At 56.1% G+C, this 19,480-nt stretch overlaps 2 protein-coding genes across 7 annotated transcripts; one reads left to right on the plus strand and one right to left on the minus strand.

Moving 5' to 3' along the window:
* Positions 1-177: 177 nt before the first annotated feature.
* Positions 178-19,473, minus strand: SBSN (suprabasin). 6 transcript variants are annotated; one of them, XR_007147512.1, is made up of 6 exons: positions 9,134-9,390; positions 8,190-8,239; positions 5,233-5,395; positions 1,299-1,364; positions 1,156-1,200; positions 283-309 (listed from the first exon to the last, which is right to left on the minus strand). XR_007147512.1 is itself a non-coding variant. In XM_047837001.1 (5 exons), the coding sequence occupies exons 1-5, from the start codon at positions 4,692-4,694 to the stop codon at positions 286-288; spliced, it is 1,944 nt and encodes a 647-aa protein (XP_047692957.1). In that variant the 5' UTR covers positions 4,695-4,890; the 3' UTR covers positions 178-285. The 6 variants fall into 6 exon arrangements, 1 of the variants encoding a protein (XP_047692957.1); XM_047837001.1 differs by lacking the exons at positions 5,233-5,395; positions 8,190-8,239; positions 9,134-9,390 and adding exons at positions 2,616-3,887; positions 4,158-4,890 and having other exon boundaries at positions 178-309; XR_007147515.1 differs by lacking the exons at positions 8,190-8,239; positions 9,134-9,390 and adding an exon at positions 19,314-19,473.
* Positions 9,412-19,312, plus strand: GAPDHS (glyceraldehyde-3-phosphate dehydrogenase, spermatogenic). Its single transcript, XM_047836922.1, has 11 exons — positions 9,412-9,529; positions 12,264-12,432; positions 13,154-13,250; positions 13,411-13,517; positions 16,332-16,422; positions 16,515-16,633; positions 17,002-17,083; positions 17,392-17,543; positions 17,707-17,869; positions 18,935-19,032; positions 19,122-19,312. The coding sequence occupies exons 1-11, from the start codon at positions 9,463-9,465 to the stop codon at positions 19,192-19,194; spliced, it is 1,218 nt and encodes a 405-aa protein (XP_047692878.1). The 5' UTR covers positions 9,412-9,462; the 3' UTR covers positions 19,195-19,312.
* Positions 19,474-19,480: the final 7 nt, after the last annotated feature.

The raw sequence follows: 19,480 nt of genomic DNA on the forward strand, positions 1-19,480 counted from the left end.
GTCTCCAGCTCAGCCCCCCTGTGTGTCACCACCCCCCACCAGCTCCTTCAGCAAAGTAGCAAGAAGAGAAAAGAGAATCCTCCCCCCTCCCCTCCCCCAACCCCTCCTCGGGGAGAACGGCGGACCATGATGAGAGTAAAAGCGCGTCGTATTTATTCACAAATCCCAGTACAGACCCCTTGCGAGACTCAGGAAATCTGTCCCCCCACCCCCAGCTCCTCCAGGTCCTGTCAGCTAGTATGACAACAGGAAAGTCAGTCTGCTGAGTAAGGCCAGTGCATCAGTTTAGGGAATGATGGCGATGACGCTCTGGAAGAGAGGAGAGAGGGAGTGAATGCAGGGAACGCCGCCCTGAGGGGACCAAGGCCTCTGTCCTCAGCCCCCTAGAAAATGAGAGGGACATTGACACTAGCTTCTCTGACCTCGGACTTGCTTATGTCCTAGACTCCTAGATTCAGGAAGAATAGGGAGCCAGCCCTCCCAGGCAGAGGTGCCAGGGGCCTCTGTGGGAGCCCAGGGGCCTCATCTGTTTTGCCTCAGAGGATCCCCTGCCACCCCCACGGCCCAGGAATAAACAAGGGTGTGCCTTGGGGCTGTTCCCACCCTCATCCTATGCCCCAGTCTCTTGCGGCTCAGGTACTAATTGCAAAGAGAAGAGCTAGGACTTTGCTTTGGGCCCAGAGTAGGGAGCAGGGTCCCACGGGAGCCTTTATACTGGGGGGCGAGGGGGTGCCTATCAGCCAGGCGATGGACAGAGCGGCAGGCTCCCCCCACCTCCCACCGGCATATGGCTGTAAGGCAGCAGAGGCTGGGCAGCAGAGGGACTCACAGTGCATTGAGGGAGGAAAGCTGGTGAGAAGTGTTGGGCACAGAGAGGGGAGGGTTTCGGCAGTGCCTCCCCCGCTGGCCCCCCGTGAGTCTGTTTTGCCAGCTTATGTCCACCTCCACGGGAATGGAAAGCAGCCAGAAGAGGGGGCGAGGGACACAGAGCAGGCAAAGGAAGGGAAGGCCAGAGCTGGGAAACAGGTTGAATGGATGGCCTCTGCAAGGCTGAGAGTCTGTCCACCGTGACATTGTCCGTGAACGGGCAGTGGGAAGGGATGTGACTGTCTCCAGAGGCCAAGAGCACAATGTAGAAGCCACGTGGGCACTCACCTGCCACAGAGCTGGAAAGTTGAGGAAGGCCTTGTTGACCGAGGCCTGGAATTCAAGGACAAGAGGGTTGGTCACCAGCACGTGCCCCACCGCCACCCCCCCCAGCAGGGCCTCCCCTCCCTCGTGCTGCTTGGGAGACTTACTCCAGATGTTAATGTTGTGGTTGCGCCCCCTCCGTGCTGGCCGGTGGAAACGCCTGGATGAGTGCCCTGTGGATGAAGCCCAGACTGTCATTATAACCCGTCAGCCCTTGAGGGGTTCCAAGTTCATCTTCCACCACTGACCTGCTGCCCTGTAGCAGGGGCCGGGGTGGGAGGCATAGGCTAACCCCCTGCCCCCTCACTGTCCAGAAGGAAAACCCAGAGCCCATGTTGCTGTGGGAATTCTGTGAGATGAGAAGAAAAGCCTGGAAGGATGTCTGCCCCCTCCTGACTAGTCTTCCCCAATTCCCTCTTATTTCACTGAACGCATGCCCTGTTGCTGAGAAGGCCCTGACTGGAAAGGGAACCCAGAGAACCCACACGGATCCTAGTGTGACCTCAGCCCGACCTCGGCTCTACCCCGTCTGACCTGATCCCTAACTTGGGTTGATCCCTGTCCTAATTTTATCCCCAGATACTCAGCAGTGCCTCTGCTGCTGTGGTCAGCCTTGAATCCCACAACAAACCTCCCCCTCCTGACCTCCTCCCAACGAAGACTGCTGTCTGACCCAGAGCCCACCCCTCCACCCCGTATACTTTCTGCAGAGTCCCTTCCTCCCCACCCACCCCTGGGTCCCTGCCTGGCAGCCGATGTGGCTGTCGGCTTCAAGGTCGAGGTCTGGGCCAGTCCTCAAGATGGTGTCCTAAAGATTCTTCGTGGAGATTGGAGCGTGGGGAATTGAGGCAGGCAGGGGTCAGCCTTCTGGTCCCCATGCCCCCTCCTTGGTGCCCGTTCTGTTGAGTGCTAGCCACAGGACCTTGGCAAGTCCCCTGAAAACCTCAGTGAGCTTCCATTTCCTTATCTGAGAATCAGGGAGTCAGCACCCTCACCCTGCCTACCTCAGAGGCTTGTTATGAAAATGAAGCAGAAAAGGGCTTGTCTCCAGAAGCCATTCCCCATGCTTCCTCTGATGCTCTGGGTTTTCTCAACACTCACTCTGTTTGCACTGCCACAGATCTTGGCTCAGTAACCACTGTTCCCCAGGAGAGGCTTCGTGTGCCTCTCTTTACACCTCCTCAACTGGGAGGGCAGCTCCCTGAAGGTGGGGCTGGGCCCCTTTCACGCTGTCTGATACAGGGCTTTGCCATGAGGTGGTTTGATCCATCTGACCAGCTGAGCCCAGAGAGGGAGCGTGGCCATGGAGCTGCCCAAGCTTCTTTCACCGAACCCAGGCTACATGGACTACCCAAATGTCCCAAGGGTTTAACTTTCCCTCCCCCCAGCCCCTTCTCCCCAGTTCCCCACCCCTGTTCACCTACATTCAGCAGTTTGTTGGCCTCCTTGCCGGCTTGGTTGACCCCATTATGAACATTCTGCTGCAACCTGTCCACCTCCTTCCCGGCCTGGCCAGCAGCATGGTGGACACCTTGGCCAAGTTTCTCCGCTTCCTTTCCAGCCTGGCCGGCAGCGTGGTTGACCCCTTGACCAAATTTCTCTGCCTCCTTCCCGGCCTGGTTGACCCCATCGTGGACCCCTTGGACCACTTTGTCTGCCTCCTTTCCGGCCTGTTCAACGGCATGGTGAACGCCCTGGCCAAAGTGCTCCACCTCCTTCCCAGCCTGGTTGACTCCCTGGTGGACCCCTGGGACCACTTTCTCTCCCTCTTTCCCACCCTGTCCTGCAGCATAGTTGGCCTCCTGGCCAAACCTCTCTGCCTCCTTCCAGGCCTCATTAGCCCCATGGTGGACTCCCTGGCCAAACTGCTCCACCTCCTTCCCAGCCTGGTTGACTCCAGGATGGACCCCTTGGACTATTTTGTCTCCCTCTCCCCCAGCCTGCCCTGCAGCATAATGGACATCGTGACCAAACTTCTCTGCCTCCTTCCCAGCCTGGTTGACCCCATGATGGATCCCCTGACCAAACTTCTCTGCCTCTTTCCCAGCCTGGTTAACCCCATGATGAATCCCCTGACCAAACTTCTCTGCCTCCTTCCCAGCCTGGTTAACCCCATGATGGATCCCCTGACCAAACTTCTCTGCCTCCTTCCCAGCCTGGCTGACCCCATGATGGATCCCCTGACCAAACTTCTCTGCCTCTTTCCCAGCCTGGTTAACCCCATGATGAATCCCCTGACCAAACTTCTCTGCCTCCTTCCCAGCCTGGTTGACCCCATGATGGATCCCCTGACCAAACTTCTCTGCCTCCTTCCCAGCCTGGCTGACCCCATGATGGATCCCCTGACCAAACTTCTCTGCCTCCTTCCCAGCCTGGTTAACCCCATGATGGATGCCCTGACCAAACTTCTCTGCCTCTTTCCCAGCCTGGTTAACCCCATGATGGATCCCCTGACCAAACTTCTCTGCCTCCTTCCCAGCCTGGTTGACCCCATGATGGATGCCCTGACCAAACTTCTCTGCCTCCTTCCCAGCCTGGCTGACCCCATGATGGATCCCCTGACCAAACTTCTCTGCCTCCTTCCCAGCCTGGTTGACCCCATGATGGATCCCCTGACCAAACTTCTCTGCCTCCTTCCCAGCCTGGTTGACCCCATGATGGATCCCCTGACCAAACTTCTCTGCCTCCTTCCCAGCCTGGTTAACCCCATGATGGATGCCCTGACCAAACTTCTCTGCCTCCTTCCCAGCCTGGTTAACCCCATGATGGATCCCCTGACCAAACTTCTCTGCCTCCTTCCCAGCCTGGTTAACCCCATGATGGATCCCCTGACCAAACTTTTCTGCCTCCTTCCCAGCCTGGTTGACCCCATGATGGATCCCCTGACCAAACTTCTCTGCCTCCTTCCCAGCCTGGTTGACCCCATGATGGATGCCCTGACCAAACTTCTCTGCCTCCTTCCCAGCCTGGTTAACCCCGTGATGGACCCCCTGGCCAAACCTCCCCGCCTCATTCCCAGCCTGCCCAGCAGTATGGTGGGCCCCCTGGCCAAACCTCCCTGCCTCGCTTCCCGCCTGGTTGACCCCATGATGGACCCCCTGAATCACTTTGTCTGCCTCCTTCCCAACCTGTCCAGCAGCGTTGTTGACCCCATGGACAAACTTCTCTGCTTCCTTTCCTGCTTGTCCGATGCCATTGTTGATCCCATGGGCTACTTTGTCCAAGCCGTTGTTGAGCCCCTGGACGCCCTTGTCCAGCTCCTTGCCAGCTTGGCTCCCCATGTGGCTAAGTCCATTAAAAACTTTCTCCACTTCCCTTCCAGCATGAGTGATTCCATTATTGATGCCTTCCAGGGCCTTGCCCACCTCTCTCTCTGCATTGCTCAGCCCTCGGTTGATTCCTTCAATGACCTTCTCAATGGGATCATCATTGGCCGCCCATCCAGGAAGGGCCCCCCAGAGCAGTAGGAGGGAGCAGGAGCTGAGCAAACTGGCAAGGTGCATGTTGTTGGCAGGGTGGGGAGGATGCAGAGAGGAGCCAGAGAAGCAAAGCTGCTATTTATCCTCTACCTCACTCCCTCTTCTCCACCCCTCATGACTCAATTACCCTGTGAGGCACTGACTTGGTCCCCAGTCAGGGAGGTATTTCCCAGAGAGCTTTGAGTTGAGCAATGAAGAGGAGGAGGCAGAGAGGGTGAGTCATGAATGGAGAACACTCACGTGGCATCTTCGCCTCTTGCCCATTTCAGGCCCTCCACCCCAAAGCCCAGATGGCCTCCCTTCCAACCACCCCCTCTTTTCATTCCTCCCCCACCATCCAGGTCTCCTCTCTTCCAACCCCACCTTCCAGCACCCCCATCCTCACGACCCAGGTCTGGCTCTTCACTCCTCTTGGGGGACAGAAGGATCCAGTTTCCCCAGTAGTGAGAGTCTGGGGCGATGGGAGGTGCAGTCAAGGGAAGGAGAGCACTCTTAGGGAGTTGAAGGAGTCATCAGACCTTGCTCTTACTGTTCCAGTAGATGCCCCCTGCCCTACACTTACCGCGTCCCAGCCCCATGGGTCTTCTCCCTGGTCCTCAGACACACCAGGTTTATTCCTGCCTCCATGGCCTTTGCACTTGCCATCTTCCCTGTCTGCAAGGCACAACTCAGATCTTCACATGGTGGGTTCTTCCTTATTCTGCTCTTGACTCAAATGTAGCCTTCTAAAAACAAAAAACGAAACAAAACAAAACAAGAACCTTCCCACAGACTGACCAGCCACCACCTGCCCTTCCTTCTGGTGACCTTTGTCATGCCCAGGCTAGACTCCCGGCTGTTCCCCTCCAACCCCTGCCACCATGTGAACGCTTGGGGCTTTAGGCTGGGACCGAGGAGGCCCCAGGGGGAGGAGGGAAGGAAGGATGAGCCCCTGGCCTCCAGCCCAGGTTTTGGCTGTCTCTCAGTTATATTGGATGATATCATCCTTTTGTTTTTATTTTTATAAGTATTTACCATGACCCAAAATTATCTTTTATATTGTCTGCATCACCTATCAGATTGTAAACTTCCAGAGGACAGGGCTTTTGTGTTGGTCACTGCTACATCCTCAATTTTTAGAACACTGCCTGGGGTTCAGTTAATATTTCCAGGCTAAACAAGTGGATGGATTAAAAGAAGCACTCCCCAAAAGTATGTGATGTAAGTACACATAGTATGCTTGCTAAGGGAGCCTGAGTCTCAGAGGGCGCTGGAGAGAGGGGTGCCTGGGTCCCCAGAGCAGCACAGGACCCCTTGGGGAGGGTTACAGATTTTGGAGCCAGGACACATTCTCATAACAGAACCTTGGCTCCTGCTTCCTAGGCCTTGGGCAAGGGCAGAGGACTGATTGCCATGCGTTGGGACAGGACGCAGTGTCTCCTGAAAAGCCGGTTGAGGCAGCCACGGGGAGGGGCCGAAGACCGGGGGCAGCAAGAGAGTGTCAGCCAGAACCTGGGCTGGAGGCCAGGGGCTCATCCTTCCTTCCCTCCTCCCCCCTGGGGCCTCCTCGGTCCCAGCCTAAAGCCCCAAGCGTTCACATGGTGGCAGGGGTTGGAGGGGAACAGCCGGGAGTCTAGCCTGGGCATGACAAAGGTCACCAGAAGGAAGGGCAGGTGGTGGCTGGTCGGTCTGTGGCAGCATCGTTATCTGGGGCTATTTAGAGGCAGGCGGAGACCAGAAGAATGAGAGCCAGTGTGTGGGTAAGTTGGGTGCAGGGGTGAAAGAGATTTGGGTTTTGATGCCAAAGGGAGAGACAGAGAGGGGGTGGAGGTGGGATTCCCAGTGGGAAGGCTCACGGGAAGGAATGTACAGGGTGTGAGTGAGCGGGGGTGGCAGAGTTATGTGCGTGGGTGCCCAGGTGTGGTGAGAATCTGCACGTGTTGTCAGCTCTGTTCAAAGGCCCAACCCCCTTGGAGGACCCATGGTGCCACCCGGGGTCCTGACGCCCAGGCCCAGAGACCCAGGGGCTTCTGCCATTTCTAGGCACTCCTGTAGAGGGCGACAAACCGTGCCACGTCTCCAAGCTTGAACTCATTAAATCTGTCTCCAAGTTTCACGCTCCAGGGACAAAGCCAAATCCCTGGGCAACCTCAGGTGTGGCTCTCCTGCCCTTGTCCGGTGCCTAAATGAGGGAGTTTCCCGTGCCAGGAGATTGCAGGGTGGGGAGGGGCGGGTGGTGAACTTCAGAATCCTAATCCGCCCTGAGATTGAGAGGTGGGGTTTCTCCTTTTGAAATGCACTCCATCGTATCCTTCCACCCCTCTCTCTGCCCATCCCACCATCTCCCGGCAGCCCCAGTGCTTCTCAGGCCCGTTCCCATTTGCCACTACTTGATTCAGGACTTTGGCATCTGGCGCCATAAGAGACTGGCCTGGAGTCGTCCTTCCTTTGCCATCCTCTGTTGGCTTTGGTCATGTGGCCCTGTTGCTTCTCTAAAGCAAGTCAAAGAGGTTTCTGTGGCCCAGCATCACAGCAAAAGGTCCCCGGGAGGGAGCGGTGGGAGCACACACACGGCCTCAGAGAGCACATGCCCTGCCCAGGGCCTCCCCGCTCTGGTTAGGATCTGCAACCATTCCTATGGGCTGGCGAACACTTGTTCCTGAGGCTTTGGCAGATCTTTTTTTAATTATTCTTATTTTTTTAATGTTTATTTTTGAGAGAGAGAGAGAGAGAGAGAGAGAAACAGTGTGAGTGGGGGGAGGGGCAGAGAGAGAGAGGGAGGGAGACACAGAATCTGAAGCAGGCTCCAGGCTCTGAGCTGTCAGCACAGAGCCCGAAATAGGGCTCGAACTCACAAACCACGAGATCATGACCTGAGCCGAAGTCTGACACCTAACCGACTGAGCCACCCAGGCACCTCTGCTTTAGCAGATCTTGCCCATAAAGTCATCTGGATCTGGGTCAGCCTTTGGGAGGATAAATCTTAACTGTTTCTTCTTTTGTTATTGGCCAGCTCAGATTTGTCATTTCTTTTTACACCACTGTTGATCCTTTATATTTTCTTAATGTTTATATTTGAGAGAGAGAGAGAGAGAGAGAGAGAGAGAGAGAGAGAGACAGCGCACCAGGGAAGAGGCAGAGAGAGAAGAAGACACAGAATCCGAAGCAGGCTCCAGGCTCTGAGCTGTCAGCACAGAGCCCCACGCAGGGCTCGAACTTGTGAACCATGAGATCATGACCTGAAGTCGGTCACTCAACAGACTGAGCCACCTAGGTGCCCCACCCCTTTATATTTTCTAAGAAAATTTTTAATTGCATCTAGCTTTCCACATCTGTCATTGTAAAGTTGTACAAAACTGGCCCCTCTTCAGTCCTGGTTTCATTTGGGTGATCTTCCACAGCCCCCATCATACATGTTAACTTTGTCCGCCTTTTAATTAATACCTGTATTTTGGTCTTGAGTCATTGAAATTTCCCCATCTGTACACCCAATTTATTTTCAGTTCCCCTTCCCTGAAGCATCCAAACAGGAGAGCTCACCTTCACCCTGTCCCATGGCAGGTGCTTGGCAAACAGAGTTCCCACGAAGGCTTGGGGAAGGAAGAGGTTATGGTGTCATTCTGCCTCTTCTGGCTTCCACACCTCTCTCTGAGATGGTGACTCCCTCTTGACCCAAACCCCCACACTCCCTAAATCTTGGTCACAGCTGTGTGTCAGCTAGCCCTGCAGGTGAAGGCCCTTGCCTGTGAGTCACAGATGTGCAAGCAAGCCCCCACCCCCAGTGCTTTAGAGGAAAGGAGCCATCTGTCCATCTGTCCCAGAAGTTGCTTTGCCCTGGCACAGTTTTAGGTGGTGGAGGCCCCATGGTGAACGACAGGGGATACATTGAGCAAGTAAATTAATAACTAGATCATGACAAACTATGTGAAAAGCCACAAGAAGAATGGGATGCTGTGAGAGGATCTGACTTGGAGGTCACTTAAATTTAAGATTGGGAGTCAGAAGAAATGTGAGGATGCAATATTTCTGTATTCACTCTGGTATTTATTGAGTGAGCACTGTAGGTGCCAAACCTTCCTCTAGTCAGTGGGATAGAAAAGTGAAGGTAGACAAGCATTCTGCCCTCCAAGAGTCTAGGGGGCAGAGACACCCGGCAAGAAAACGAATAAACAAGATGATTTTTAGGGAGAGACATTTGCTGTGAGAAAAATTAAAATGTAGGGAGTATAACGATGGAGTTTTGCACACTGGAACATCTAACTCAGGGAGCGAAGTCGGACAAAGCTTCCTGGGAGATAGGCGGGTTGAGGGGGTGAGGGCGATGGTCGGTAGTGATTGAGGCAGGACAGAACTTCAGATGGGAGTCAGGAGGGCCTCTCTTAAAGGGTGGCGCCGGAGGGAAACCAGGAGGCAGCCGAGCAAGGACACGGCTTTCCAGGCAAAAACAAACAAACAAACAAACCGCAGCTAGGCAGCTAACTAACCAGAGGAGGGTCAAGGAGCAGCACACAGCCAGTGTGCCCAGGGAGAGAGGGAGAGAGAGAGAGAGAGAGAGAGAGAGAGAGAGAGAGAGACACCAGGGCTTTGGGGACCAGTGTAAAAAGTTGGATTCTATTCTAGACGTCAGTGGCGGGCGGCCTGGGGGCTGCGGTGCACGCGCGCGGACGTCACACGCTTCGCACCGCCCCCTCTGTGACGTCACAGGGCACTGTGACGTCACGGCGAGACGCTCCGACCCCACTAGCTTGGGCGCCCCGCACCGCAGTAACGTCCCGGCAGCTCCCGGAGCGACCAGGCAATGAAACCTTAGGCCATGTCGAAACGCGACATCGTCCTCACCAACGTCACCGTTGTCCAGCTACTGCGACAGCCGTGCCCGGGTGAGGGAGGCAGCGGGGCGACCCCGGGGAACGGGAGAAGAAAGGGCGGGCCGGAGCCCCCGCAGCCCCGAGCCCCCTGCGGCGCGCGTGCCCGCCGCCCAGTGTCCACGAGGGAGGGGGCAGGAGGCGGGGTGCGGCGCCGCTGGCCCGCGACTCTGCCACCGCGGAGCCGCTTCCCTCCGTCCCTACCCCCTGCGCAGCTGGGCGAGTGGTTTCTACAGCGATGGCGGCGGGCCAGATAGCGGCCCCCATCGGCCGAGGCGCCGCCAGCGCGCGGTGGGGCCGGGACAGGGGCGGAGCCGCGTCTACGAGGGCGCATTTCTGAGAACCGCCGCAGGTTGCTGAAGAACCTTAGCCAGCTGGGTTTCACGTAGGAAGGACGCTCTTATCGCCCAGCGCGGAAAGGCCGCTTGGGGGTTGGTGGGCTTTGTCCTCCTCGGCCTGTGCACAGCGAGAGCCGCGCCGAGCACGTTACAGGCGTGCGCTCATTGGAACCTCACAAACACCCGGTGAGACCAGGCTGTTTATTGACCCCACTCAGAGCGGCAGGGAAGAGCGCGAGCCGCCTCCCTCGGTCTCTCAGCACCAGAATAGTAGCGCTGGGACTCGCAGTCCCCTGCTCCGAGCCACTGGGCAGCCAGCCCTACCGCACCCAGCCATAGGTGCACCCACACTCCAGCCGGATGAACCCAGGTCTTGCCACAGGGCAACCGGCATTCCCCCGGCTGCTTCCGCTGCCTCCGTACTGACCGCGGCCAGGGCCGGAGGCGGTGGGAGGGACCCCCGAGGAGCTGCGCGGGGCAGATCCGCTGCTGCCCGCTGCGGACCTCCCGCCTGCTCAGCGCTCGCCCCGTGACCTCGGGCCTCGGTTTCCCCTCTGTGAGGCGGATTTATCGCTCCTGCCTCACAGCATTCAGCGAGCAGGTGGCCGCGAGAGCTCAGCACGGCACCTAGCCCATGGCAGCACCCAGGAAATGGGAGCGTCATCTTAATTAGGAGAGCACGCGCCTGTTGCCTTTGTTTCACCTACCAGGTGATGCTTCATCACTGAAGCTCCTTCAGGCTCTTCCTTCCTAGTGCAGGAGCTTCCCTCCAGCCCACGCACCCCACCCCTGGAGTGGAGGGGAGGAGAGAGAAAGCCTGGGGGCAGGTGGGAGAGGAGAGCCACCCGAGTTTTCTCCCGAAAGGCCGCCGAGTGGTCTCAGATTCCCACTCTTAGCCCAGATGAACGAATCTCCCTCTTTCGTGATAGCGGAAGCAGAACCCCCAGGAATGCAAACATCCTAGGTCACCAAAGCCACAGGGTCACTGCCACCAATAAACTCTTAATACCTTCATGAACTGGTATTGCCCCTGGAGACCCACAGTCCAGACTCAGACCACATGGACTGCGGCGGCCCGTAGAGGTCAGGGAGACCCACAGGCCAGCTGGCCCACGGCTCCTAGCCCCACCACCTCCCAGGTGCCTTTGATTCTGGCGCCAAGAGCAACACCCACCTTCCTCCTCCAGGGCCTCTCCAACCTCTTCTCTCTTCCTTTCCTCACAAGTCCTCTTGGTAGCAACCTCTTCCCTCCGCTGAGGTCAGCACCTACTGGGCCTGGAGATCTGAGTCTTCACAGCAGCCCCCAGGTAGAAGGTGCAGATGCAACACCAGGAAACAGGCCAGAGAGCTCATTCACTTGCTCAAGACCACGCAGGTGGCTGAGCAGGGGCTGACATTCAGGCCTGATTCCCAGCTAGAAACCCTCTGCCGGCCAGGCCCCCTGACTGCGGCCTCTACGTCTCCCCTCCTCTCCTCAAGCCCTTATCTGTAGCCAGCTAGCACACCTCCAAACACAGGGGTTTTCAAGTGCCGTATGGGAGTGGGAGCGTGTACGTTTGGAGAGGTGGAAGCTGGAGTGGGTTTCCATTCGTTTCGTGTTTTGATACACCTGTATTTCCTACTACTCTGAGCATAAGAATCACCTGGAGTGCTTTTAGAATCAGGAGTCCTTGGCTTCAGTGTAGACCTATTCAATCAGATTTCCCTAGGAAGAGGCCGACCGTGGGATTCTTATCATCAGAACAGCTTGGGGACCACGGGGTTGGCACAATTATCAGACAAGTTTGGGAAATAATCTTTGAAATATTAATGTATGTGGACTGTCTCCTAGACTCCATCATAAGCATCACATATATCATCTCATTTAATCACAGTGACTCTCTAAGAGTGTACTATTATTTTCATTTTACAGAGGAGGAAACTGAGGCATAGACAGTATCACTCCAAGTGATTGTTAAAAATACATGCATAATGAGTTACAATCTCTAGGGGAGAGGCCCTGGCATGCGTATCTTTTTTTTTTTTTTAAGTTTATCTTCAGAGAGAGAGAGAGAGAGAGAGAGCATGTGAACAAGCGAGGGAGAGGCAGAAAGAGAGAGGGAGAGAATTCCAAGCAGGCTCTGCGCTGACAGCAACACAGAGCTCAAACTACAAACCATGAGATCATGACCTGAGCTGAAAACCAAGGCGTCTGACACTTAACCAACTGAGCCACCCAGGCGTCCCCAGGCATTGGTATTTTAAGCAAGCCTACCCCCTGATCATTCTGTGGATCAGGTGGGTTGGGGAAACAGTGGGCTAGGTGGTTGGCCACTAGGGGCCTGGAACCAGCAACAGGTTCTGGGTGGCAAAAAGGGTTCATTCTCTCCCACTATGGTGGTGCAACTCATTGTCCCCACCCTCCTCAACAGTGACCAGAGCACCACCCCCGCCTGAGCCCAAGGTTGAGGCAGAGCCAGAGCCACAGCCCAAGCCCCAGCCTGAGCCAGAGCCTAAACCTGAGCCAGTCAAGGAGGAAGCCCCGCCTCCTGCCCCTAAGAAGGTCCCTGTGGTTCGGAAGCTGACCGTGGGCATCAATGGGTGAGTCAGGCCTGGCCCTAGCCGCTCCTGAAGGCTTAGGGCCCAGCCTTTCCTCTGGTTGCTGCCTGAGGCATCTCCCCATAGTGCTCTCATTCTGCCCATCCTGGCTGGAGAAATACAGGGAGAAAGTACAGGGGTGCACCCTGAGAGGGCTCACATTCTGGTGGGAATCAGGAACACGACAGTTCAGTGACGCATGACATGAACAGCATGGAAGTTGGGTACGGTAAGGCTGGAGAGAGTAGTGGTAGCCAGTTCTGAGGTTGGAGCAGCTCAGTGAGCTAACAGGCAGGAAGTCAGTGCGTGAAGCACACTGGCACTGGGTGGGGAGCAAGCAAGGGAGAAAAGGAGGCAGGGAGCAGGGGAAAGCTGGTAGGGGCCTGGCAGGCCATGGTAAGCAGTCCAGATTTGGTTTTACTGACTAAGAGCCATGGAGGTTTTCCAGCCATGAGACATAATTTGACCTAAGCTCTACAAGATCCATCCAGCTACAAGATTAGGGATAGGGGGATGGGCTGAATGGGTAGCAGAAGCAGTGAAGAGGCTGAAGAGGACATCTGGGCAAGAGATGACAGTGGCCGCACTTTGCCTTCTCTCCCCAGACTGAGTCCCACCCAGTACCCTAGAGTGCACCTCCTGTTATCCCCTTTTCTCCCGTCCCCTCCTCTGCCTGCTGGCGAGGATTCTGAGGACAACCCCCACAACCCTTGTCCCTGGACAGATTTGGACGCATCGGCCGCCTGGTGCTACGCGCCTGCATGGAGAAGGGTGTTAAGGTGGTGGCAGTGAATGATCCATTCATTGACCCAGAATATATGGTGAGCAGCAGGCCGACGGTAGACCTGGGAAAGGTGGGACTGGAGTGGGGAGGGGGCTCCCAGATGCCGTGTGGCTCCTTCACCAGGGTGGGGACACCCTTGGGATGCCAGCTCCTCCACCTGTGACACTCAAGACTGGGAGCCATCCTGTCTCCCACAGGTGTACATGTTTAAATATGACTCCACCCATGGCCAGTACAAGGGGAACGTGGAATTCAGGAACGGACAGCTGGTCGTAGACAACCAGGAGATCAACGTCTTCCAGTGGTAAGGGAAGCTGTGTGATGCATGCCTGCAGCAGATTAACGCAGGAGCTGTACAGATGACCAGATGAGATCCCAGCCCCTTGTGTGGGGCCCAGAACCCCCCAAATTGTGTGTGCACGTGCCTCTGGGTACTGGGCTCGAGGGGTCTGAGAAGTCCCTGGCCCCTAAAATGGTGTAAAAACACTAATCTACAAAGGTGACCCACTCTTTTTATTTAGCACATATTTACATGTTTTCTCACAGGCAGAGCAACTCAATGTTTAACACTCAACTTCTGATTCTCCTTCAACCCCCAAACCTACTCATCTCCCTTCCCAGGAAATGGCATCACCACCTAGCCCACCGCTTCCACTTGGTTCCTACAGAGCAGCCACAGAGGCCTTTTAAAAACATCACCTGGACGCGGTGACTCCCCTACTTAAATCTTCCAATGGCTTCCCATTCCCCCATGAATAAAATCCCAGCTCCTGGTGGGGCCCCCAGGACTATTAGCTCCCCCCTGCCTTTCCATGTCATCCCAGCCAAGCCGGCCATCCACCTCTTGGGACCCTAAACGAGTATCTCTTACACCTGGGCAACGCTGACTCCTTAGTACCCCTTTCACGTGGTTCACACTGACATCAGTACCCTTCCTGCCACTGAAAGATATGTTTAGAATCTGTAAACCAAAAGCAGTAATGTTAGATATTTAATATGCTTCCAAATATAAACACTTTCAAGATAACAAAACATTTAAAAATTTATAAAAGGGGAAACCGCAACCATACTTTATCTTTCTAATGTAAATTAGCAGCCACAACTGGCCCTGCTGCCGCTTGAGACAGCCGCAGCCACTCCCGGCACCTCGGTGTCTATGCGCGTGGGGCAGGAGGGCTGGTGATGAGGCACTCAGGGCTGGGTGCGAGCAGGATGAGCAGGACGGTGGGTGGAGGCGGGACTGGAGAGCCCCTGAGTATAAGCTGCCTGAGCCAAGTTTGGAATCTTAACCCCTAACACAATTCCGGCACAGCAGTCACTGCTCAGACATCCCGTGTCCTTTCCTTGCTCAGCCTGGGCACTCTCCCTGCCTTCCCCATCCCGTCTGTCCCCTCGGTGTGCGCCCAGCACTCAGGTGCTGCCTTCCTTGGTGACTCCAGCAGCTCTTCCCTGTCCGCCCGCTTTTGTCACCGCACTGTGGATGTTCTTCGGGCACTCGGCACCAGCCATGTGGTTTGTGTGTTTTACCCTCGCTTCACCCCTTCCTAGTTGGGTGACCTTGGGCAAGAGACTGAAATGTCCTAGCCTGTTTCCTACGGTATCTGCTGGGGATGATGATCATACCCACCACAGCAGTAGTGGGGAGTACGACCGAAGTTAACAGGTGTGGGGGGACATTGGGAAGGGTGTTTTCCCACAAAGCCACAGTCGTCTCACAGGGAGGGCCCTCTTGCTTTGTGTCGCCATTACGGCTTTGGCACCGCAGACGCAGGCCCTAGCCCTGGATAGACTCTACTTCCTTGAAGAATGAATGGAATCCTCAAAACAGCCCTCTGGGCAGGAGGGCAGGGCCCGTGACAGCCTAGAAAAGGAGCTGGGGTCTCCTGAGATGCCAATTCGGCAACGGCAGAGGAATATGAAGTGCTCCCCTCTCCACCGCAACTTGGAAGGCAGGAAAAAGGGGGCAGCAGAGAAGAGCTAGTTGGGCCAGATGATGAAAAGTACACCCTGACAGAACAGATGACCGGAGAGAACCATGTGTGGCGGTCCAGGGAGATGGGAAGCAGCTTGTTCGTTCGCTTGTTCCATTCTCACAGTGCATCCAGGGCCAGCCCGCCTGCCCTCTCAGCCGGCTCTGCCTGCTACTCTCCTCCCCTCTGCCCAGGGGCCGGCTCCTCTGAAAAATGCCAGTAACAGTGCCTACTCCTCAGGTCGCCAGGGTTAAAGGAGTTCAACAAGGTAGAGCACTCAGAACACGGGTATGTGGCAGGCGTGTATAATGGTTAACAAAAAAACCCCCACCAACACTGAAACCCTCTACAGGGTGCAGGCTCAGGGGCACAGAGTGGTCTAGAAGACAAAACAGATGCTGACAAATAACCGCAGAAGAAAATATCACTGTTGTGATAAACCCCGTGAAGAGAAAAAACCAGTATACGGTTTATTCACTTATCGCTGCTTGGCTAAAGCCAAGTAGAAGACAGCAAACACTAGGTGTCTGATGTTTCAAATACAAACATTGGCTATCAAGTGGAAATGTGAGCTTCTCAAACAGCAAACAGAATCTCCTTTACTTTCTAATGTAAACCACTAGTCACTGCAGGCCCCAGGGCCACCTCAGGCTTCAGTTCTCCCCTGGGATCCGTTCTCAGGGATGCAGAGTGTCTTTAGAGACTTGCCCAGCCTCTTGCGCCGGGCTCTCGGTGGAGGACAAGGGACTAGGAGGGCTGTGGGGAGGTTGTCAGGGCTGGGGACCAGAAGCGGCGGGGCAGTCCTCACCCTGCCGGGGCCCACATTTTGGGCAGCATATGTAGAATGGAGCAGTCAGGGATGGCCCCCCTGGGGGCGTTGAGGCTTAAGTCAGGAAGGTGGCAGCTTGGACCCAGGCATAGCAGGCGGGGTAGAGTCAAGAAAAGAGGCCCGCAAGGCGGGGTTAGTGATGAAAGGCAACACCAGCAGGGTCAAATCCACTGGGACAGCTAGGTATGGGGTGGGGGGAAAAGACAGTTGCAGGCCAGGCAGGAAGGAGTCTGGTCAGCCTTTTGAACAGTGCAGGCCATGACTGTGAAGGCAAGGCCACGCAGCAAAAGACTGACTCCAGCGCTGCCACCCTCCACAGCAAGCAGCCCAGAGATATCCCCTGGAAGTCTGTTGGGAGCCCCTTTGTGGTGGAGTCCACGGGTGTGTACCTGTCGTTAGAGGAAACTTCGGTAAGTGGGGGGACAGGTGCCTGGGGCTGGTTGGGTGGGTGTGGGGGGAGTGACATTTGAAGCACCTCCTGACATCTGTGCTCCTTCTCTAGAACCACATTGAGGCAGGTGCCACGCGTGTGATAATCTGTGCACCGTCACCGGACGCACCCATGTTTGTCATGGGGGTAAACGAGACGAACTATAACCCTGGCTCCATGAAAATTGTCAGGTAACGGGCAGCAACATTCTGAAGCGTGTGGGTGGCACCCAGAGGATGTGGCAGCCTCACCCTCTTCACCCCTATTCCCAATAGCCCCCTGGTGCTTTCACATCTCCCTTCCCAAAGCCTTAACAACCATCACATTAACATTACCCTGAGAGTGTTAGAACGGCACGGCTCCTGGGGAACATGCTTGGGGAGCTTCTCCGGCCACACTTGTGGTGCCTCCTTCAGCCTGAAGGCACCCCCAGTGATCTCTCTCATCCCCATCCTGACTTGCACAAAACCAGGCCTGTGTGCATAAACTGAGAGGTGAGGGGGGTAGTGCTGGCTCTGGGCCTCACCTCACGGTGCCCTTGCACACCTGGGCGTTTCAGCAATGCATCCTGCACCACCAACTGCCTGGCCCCCCTTGCCAAGGTCATCCATGAGCGATTTGGGATCGTGGAAGGGCTGATGGTGAGTTGGAGAGGGGCTGGAGCAGGAGGGATGGCAGGGAAACTCCACACCTTCCTCCCAGGACTTGCTTAGTGTGTGGTGGTAAAAGGGAGAGACTGGTTTCGGGAGGAGGAGCCAGGTGGTAAAGTCTCTTAAACACTGTGCAACTTGCAGACAAGGCTGGACCCTGGCCTGCACATGGCCCTCTTGTGGTCTCTGGTGGTGGCCACACCAGTCTCCACACCTGGGTTAGAACCTCAGGCCTGGGAAAAAGAGGCATGGGAGTTTAGGAGAAGGCCTCAACAACTCAGCCCTCTTCCTCTCCCAAGACCACAGTTCATTCCTACACTGCCACCCAGAAGACAGTGGACGGGCCATCAAAGAAGGCCTGGAGAGATGGACGGGGTGCCCACCAGAACATCATCCCAGCCTCCACAGGGGCTGCCAAGGCCGTGGGCAAAGTCATCCCATCCCTCAGCGGGTATGAGGGCAGAAAGTTACAACCAGAGTCAGGGGGTGCACCCAGGAGGACTGGACTGGCCCCCAATCTTTGAGGTGTCCACTGAGGGGAAAGCAGAGACAACGAGGGGTGGACAGAAAAGTCCCTGGGTTCTGACTCCCACCCCTAATGTGGGATTCTCCAGGAAGCTGACAGGAATGGCGTTCCGGGTGCCAACCCCAGATGTATCTGTTGTGGACCTGACCTGCCGCCTGGCCCAGCCTACCTCATACAAGGCCATCAAAGATGCCATAAAAGCAGCAGCCAAGGGGCCCATGGCTGGCATCCTTGCCTACACCGAGGATGAGGTAGGGGCTGAGGAGGGGGACCCTGGGAGGAGCCCTATGAGGAGGAAATGTGATTGTCCACTTGCCAAGGAGCTGCTCACAATGTATCAAGACAGGGACTGCAGGGCTGGGAAGGTCTGCTGTCCCGGCCTCAGGGTCTTTGCACTTGCTATTCCTGTGGTCTAGATAGCTCTTCTTCCAGGTGGCCACATAGTCTGCCCTCACCTCCGAGTCTCTACGTCAATTTCTGTCCTCAATAAGATAATCTCTTTCTGGCCCTTTCCCTTACCTGAAATTTCATTTCATAGTCACTATTGGCACTGCTAGCACATGCACAAGAAAGCAGGGACTTTGGGACTGTCTTTTCACCTCTGTGGCCCCAGCCATCTTCCCGGGGCCTGGCACATAGCAGGTGCTCGATACATGCTTAGTGAACAAGACAATGGCTCCCATTTTTCAACGCTTACTTGGGATAGGCCATGGCCCGGTGGCCTCCCTGTGAAGAAAGGATGTCACCATCCCTTTGCTCCCATCATGCCATCTCTGTACACCCACCTTTGGTGCTGCCTCTGTGCTTTAGTTCCTATAGGTCCACTCTCACACAGCCACCGGGATCTCGTTTTCAGCAAATCAGATCACATCCCCCCCACTGCTGAACACCTTCCTCTGTGGCCTTAACACCACACAAGGCCCAAGGCCTCGGGGCCTCTGTGTTGTAGCTCCTTCCACCTCAGGCACTGCTGAGGGCCTGAGTTGACCAGATGCTCCTAGACATCCAGACCCAGCCTGACCACCTCCCCTCAGAGAGGGCCTGCGTGCCGGTCCGCTCTGAGTGCCCGCATCGTTACCAGGAAGTCACGTTTACTGGTGCAGCATGAGGGTGTTCGCCTTCTTAGTCCTTTGGGCACCCCCGGCAGGCAAAGCCCCAGTGTGCCTTCCTCACACCGTCCCCAGAGCACGGACACAGCAGGGCTCCACCAGATATTGCAAATGAATGGATGGCCAATGTGCCTAAGAGTCGGAGCCTGGGCTCCTGGAGGTCCTTGCTCGGCGACCCACACTTTATCTTGAAATTTGAACGCCCAGGTTGTCTCCACGGACTTTGTGAGCAATACCCACTCGTCCATCTTCGATGCCAACGCCGGCATCGCGCTCAATGACAACTTCGTGAAGCTCATTTCCTGGTGAGGGGGAAGGAGTCCGAGAGATTGGGGGCGGGGGGAGAGCCGGAGTGGTCGAGAGGAATCCCCTGACCCGCCTCCTCCCTCCCCAGGTACGACAACGAATACGGCTACAGTCACCGGGTGGTGGACCTGCTCCTCTACATGTTCAGCCGAGACGGGTGAAGCAAGACGACCCCTCTTCTGTTCCCCTGGGCTCCGGGGCCGGAACCCGTACCTCCCGTTGCCGCCTCCCCCGAAGAAGGAAGGCGCCCAGTTGTGAAATAAAAACGCAGAGTGCTCACTGTCGCGCCCGTGTCTCTGCGCCGGTCACTGCGGGGTCACGGCGCGCCCCGCACTCAAACGCGCTCCGCCGGTGCCCGCGGGGGGACCACACCTCGCCGCCCCACCTGGCTCCTCGCCGGCGCACTGGGGCCGCGCAGGCTCCCGGCGCCGGGCGCGGGCCGTGACG

This window comes from Prionailurus viverrinus, chromosome E2 (genome assembly GCF_022837055.1).
Source record: "Prionailurus viverrinus isolate Anna chromosome E2, UM_Priviv_1.0, whole genome shotgun sequence".
Taxonomy (NCBI): Eukaryota; Metazoa; Chordata; class Mammalia; order Carnivora; family Felidae; genus Prionailurus; species Prionailurus viverrinus.

Coding starts and splice junctions, on each gene's coding strand:
- GAPDHS (XM_047836922.1), top strand. CDS start 9,463: ATGTCGAAACGCGACATCGTCCTCACCAACGTCACCGTTGTCCAGCTA. Junction 16,423..16,514: donor TGTCGTTAGAGGAAACTTCG/GTAAGTGGGGGG, acceptor CTCCTTCTCTAG/AACCACATTGAGGCAGGTGC. Junction 19,033..19,121: donor TTCGTGAAGCTCATTTCCTG/GTGAGGGGGAAG, acceptor CTCCCTCCCCAG/GTACGACAACGAATACGGCT.
- SBSN (XM_047837001.1), bottom strand. CDS start 4,694: ATGCACCTTGCCAGTTTGCTCAGCTCCTGCTCCCTCCTACTGCTCTGG. Junction 3,888..4,157: donor TCCATCACGGGGTTAACCAG/GCTGGGAAGGAG, acceptor GGGGTTAACCAG/GCTGGGAAGGAGGCAGAGAA. Junction 1,201..1,298: donor CCACAACATTAACATCTGGA/GTAAGTCTCCCA, acceptor CTTGAATTCCAG/GCCTCGGTCAACAAGGCCTT.